This window comes from Branchiostoma belcheri, unplaced genomic scaffold, assembly GCF_001625305.1.
Source record: "Branchiostoma belcheri isolate BF01 breed outbred unplaced genomic scaffold, Haploidv18h27 scaffold1854, whole genome shotgun sequence".
NCBI classification, from domain to species: Eukaryota; Metazoa; Chordata; class Leptocardii; order Amphioxiformes; family Branchiostomatidae; genus Branchiostoma; species Branchiostoma belcheri.
In genome coordinates, this window is record NW_017803329.1 from 1 (window position 1) to 2,062 (window position 2,062).

General features: G+C 51.1%; 2 protein-coding genes across 2 annotated transcripts; one reads left to right on the plus strand and one right to left on the minus strand.

Moving 5' to 3' along the window:
• Positions 1–4: 4 nt before the first annotated feature.
• Positions 5–372, plus strand: LOC109467637 (late histone H2A.L3-like; the record flags this gene model as incomplete). The annotated part of the gene is made up of 1 exon (XM_019765674.1): positions 5–372. A coding segment is annotated over one exon (246 nt), but the record flags the coding sequence as incomplete, so codon positions are not given.
• A 414-nt stretch (positions 373–786) lies between these two features.
• Positions 787–1,734, minus strand: LOC109467638 (histone H3). Its single transcript, XM_019765675.1, has one exon. The coding sequence runs from the start codon at positions 1,241–1,243 to the stop codon at positions 833–835; it is 411 nt and encodes a 136-aa protein (XP_019621234.1). The 5' UTR covers positions 1,244–1,734; the 3' UTR covers positions 787–832.
• Between the last annotated feature and the right edge of the window lie 328 nt (positions 1,735–2,062).

The following is a 2,062-nucleotide window of genomic DNA, read 5'->3' on the forward strand; positions in this document are numbered from 1 at the left end:
CGTGGGTGCCGGTGCGCCGGTGTATCTGGCGGCGGTGCTAGAGTACCTGACGGCCGAGATCCTTGAGCTGGCCGGCAACGCTGCTCGCGACAACAAGAAGACCAGAATCATCCCCCGTCACCTTCAGCTGGCCGTCCGTAACGACGAGGAGTTGAACAAGCTGCTGTCCGGCGTCACCATTGCTCAGGGCGGCGTTCTCCCCAACATTCACGCCGTACTTCTCCCCAAGAAGACCAGCAAGGCTCAGTAATTTCCAGACGGAGGCCCACATCCCCAAACCCCGGCCCTTTTCAGGGCCACCCACATCCTCTCGAAAGAACTGTATCATCATGCCTACCCTCTACGATTGTTGTACAATAAAGTAATAAAAAATACAGGTCATGAAAAATACAAGTAATAAAACTGCAAATATAGCGCACATGACACTTGTCTACACTTAGTCGCATCCTTGCACGTCCCACTCCTTTCTAAACAAAATACATGATCACACTGCTATATCATGACAGTCCTATTGCTCGCTGACATATCTGTAGATTATACTTTTATTGCACAACATTGCTACACGGTACCAAGTATGTCATCTACTAGTATATATCTTTTTATAGAAGAGAATGAACACGTGTAGTCTAGTGTGTTGTGTTGTTGGGGGGGGGGTCGTTTGTCTGCCTTAGTAGTTCCTAGGTTTGTTGTTTTGGTTTACATGTAAAGCATGAGATGGTGTTTCTATCTGGTGTTGTCTGTTGTTTGAAGAATCGTGAACGATATAGATCTTTTGGGGATAGGTGAGTGGCCCTGAAAAGGGCCGGGGTTGTCGATCTTGTTCGGATCCTCCTTACGCACGCTCGCCACGGATGCGACGTGCGAGCTGAATGTCCTTGGGCATGATGGTCACACGCTTGGCGTGGATGGCGCACAGGTTGGTGTCCTCGAAGAGACCCACCAGGTAGGCCTCGCTGGCTTCCTGCAGGGCCATGACCGCCGAGCTCTGGAAGCGCAGGTCGGTCTTGAAGTCTTGGGCGATCTCTCGCACCAGGCGCTGGAAGGGCAACTTGCGAATGAGCAGCTCCGTCGACTTCTGGTAGCGACGAATCTCTCTCAGGGCCACGGTGCCGGGCCTGTAGCGGTGAGGCTTCTTCACCCCTCCGGTAGCCGGGGCGCTCTTGCGGGCAGCCTTGGTTGCCAGCTGCTTCCTCGGGGCCTTGCCTCCGGTGGATTTACGGGCGGTCTGCTTGGTACGTGCCATGTCGGATGAACTTCGTCTGCGCTCAAGTGCAAGACAATGAAAGTAGTCGACCGACGGTGGAGAGTGAATTTATAACGCCCGCTAATTAGATGCCGGTAGACTTCAATTGGCCGACACCCTGTTGCCTGATTGGTTCTCTGGTCCAAACCAGACCTTGCAATTGGTCAGTTTTCGCGACTCCAGGATCCGATATTTGCAGCAAGCTCGGCACTTTTGGAAGGGCGCACAGGAAAGTGTGAAATTCGGCGCTATAGAACGGTTATACTGGCTTGACAAGTGTACACGCGTGCCTATAGATGGACCGAGGCGACAAGACTATCGTTTCTCAATTGTGAAGTTGAAGACATTAATATACAATACTGCCAACAACTGAATAGCCTGCGTCAGCGAAATCAGACTTGTCGGTTAGCATTTAGGCTGTATGTTTCTTCGTTAACACTATCAACATGCGATTGCGACTGTATATGTGTGTGTGTGTGTGTGTGTGATTGGGGGGGGGGCGTTTGACTTCCATTCTTTAACTTTTGCCTTCTTTAATTAATAGCTTTGTATCATTTCTTTCTTCTTTTTTTTTGCGGGGGGGGGGGGGGTATCGTGTGTATTTGTGTGGAAAATTGGTAACTTGGAGGTGTCAGACATAGTTCTTTCGTAAGGATGTGTGTGGCCCTGAAAAGGGCCGGGGTTTGAAGGAAATTAGACGGCCCGGTCTTTACTTCTTCTTGGGCTTGGACGCCTTCTTGGCGGGCGCCGCCTTCTTGACGGTCTTCTTTGCCGGAGTCTTCTTGGTCGGTTTCTTGGCAGCAGGTTTCTTGGCCGGAG

Coding starts and splice junctions, on each gene's coding strand:
- LOC109467638 (XM_019765675.1), bottom strand. CDS start 1,243: ATGGCACGTACCAAGCAGACCGCCCGTAAATCCACCGGAGGCAAGGCC.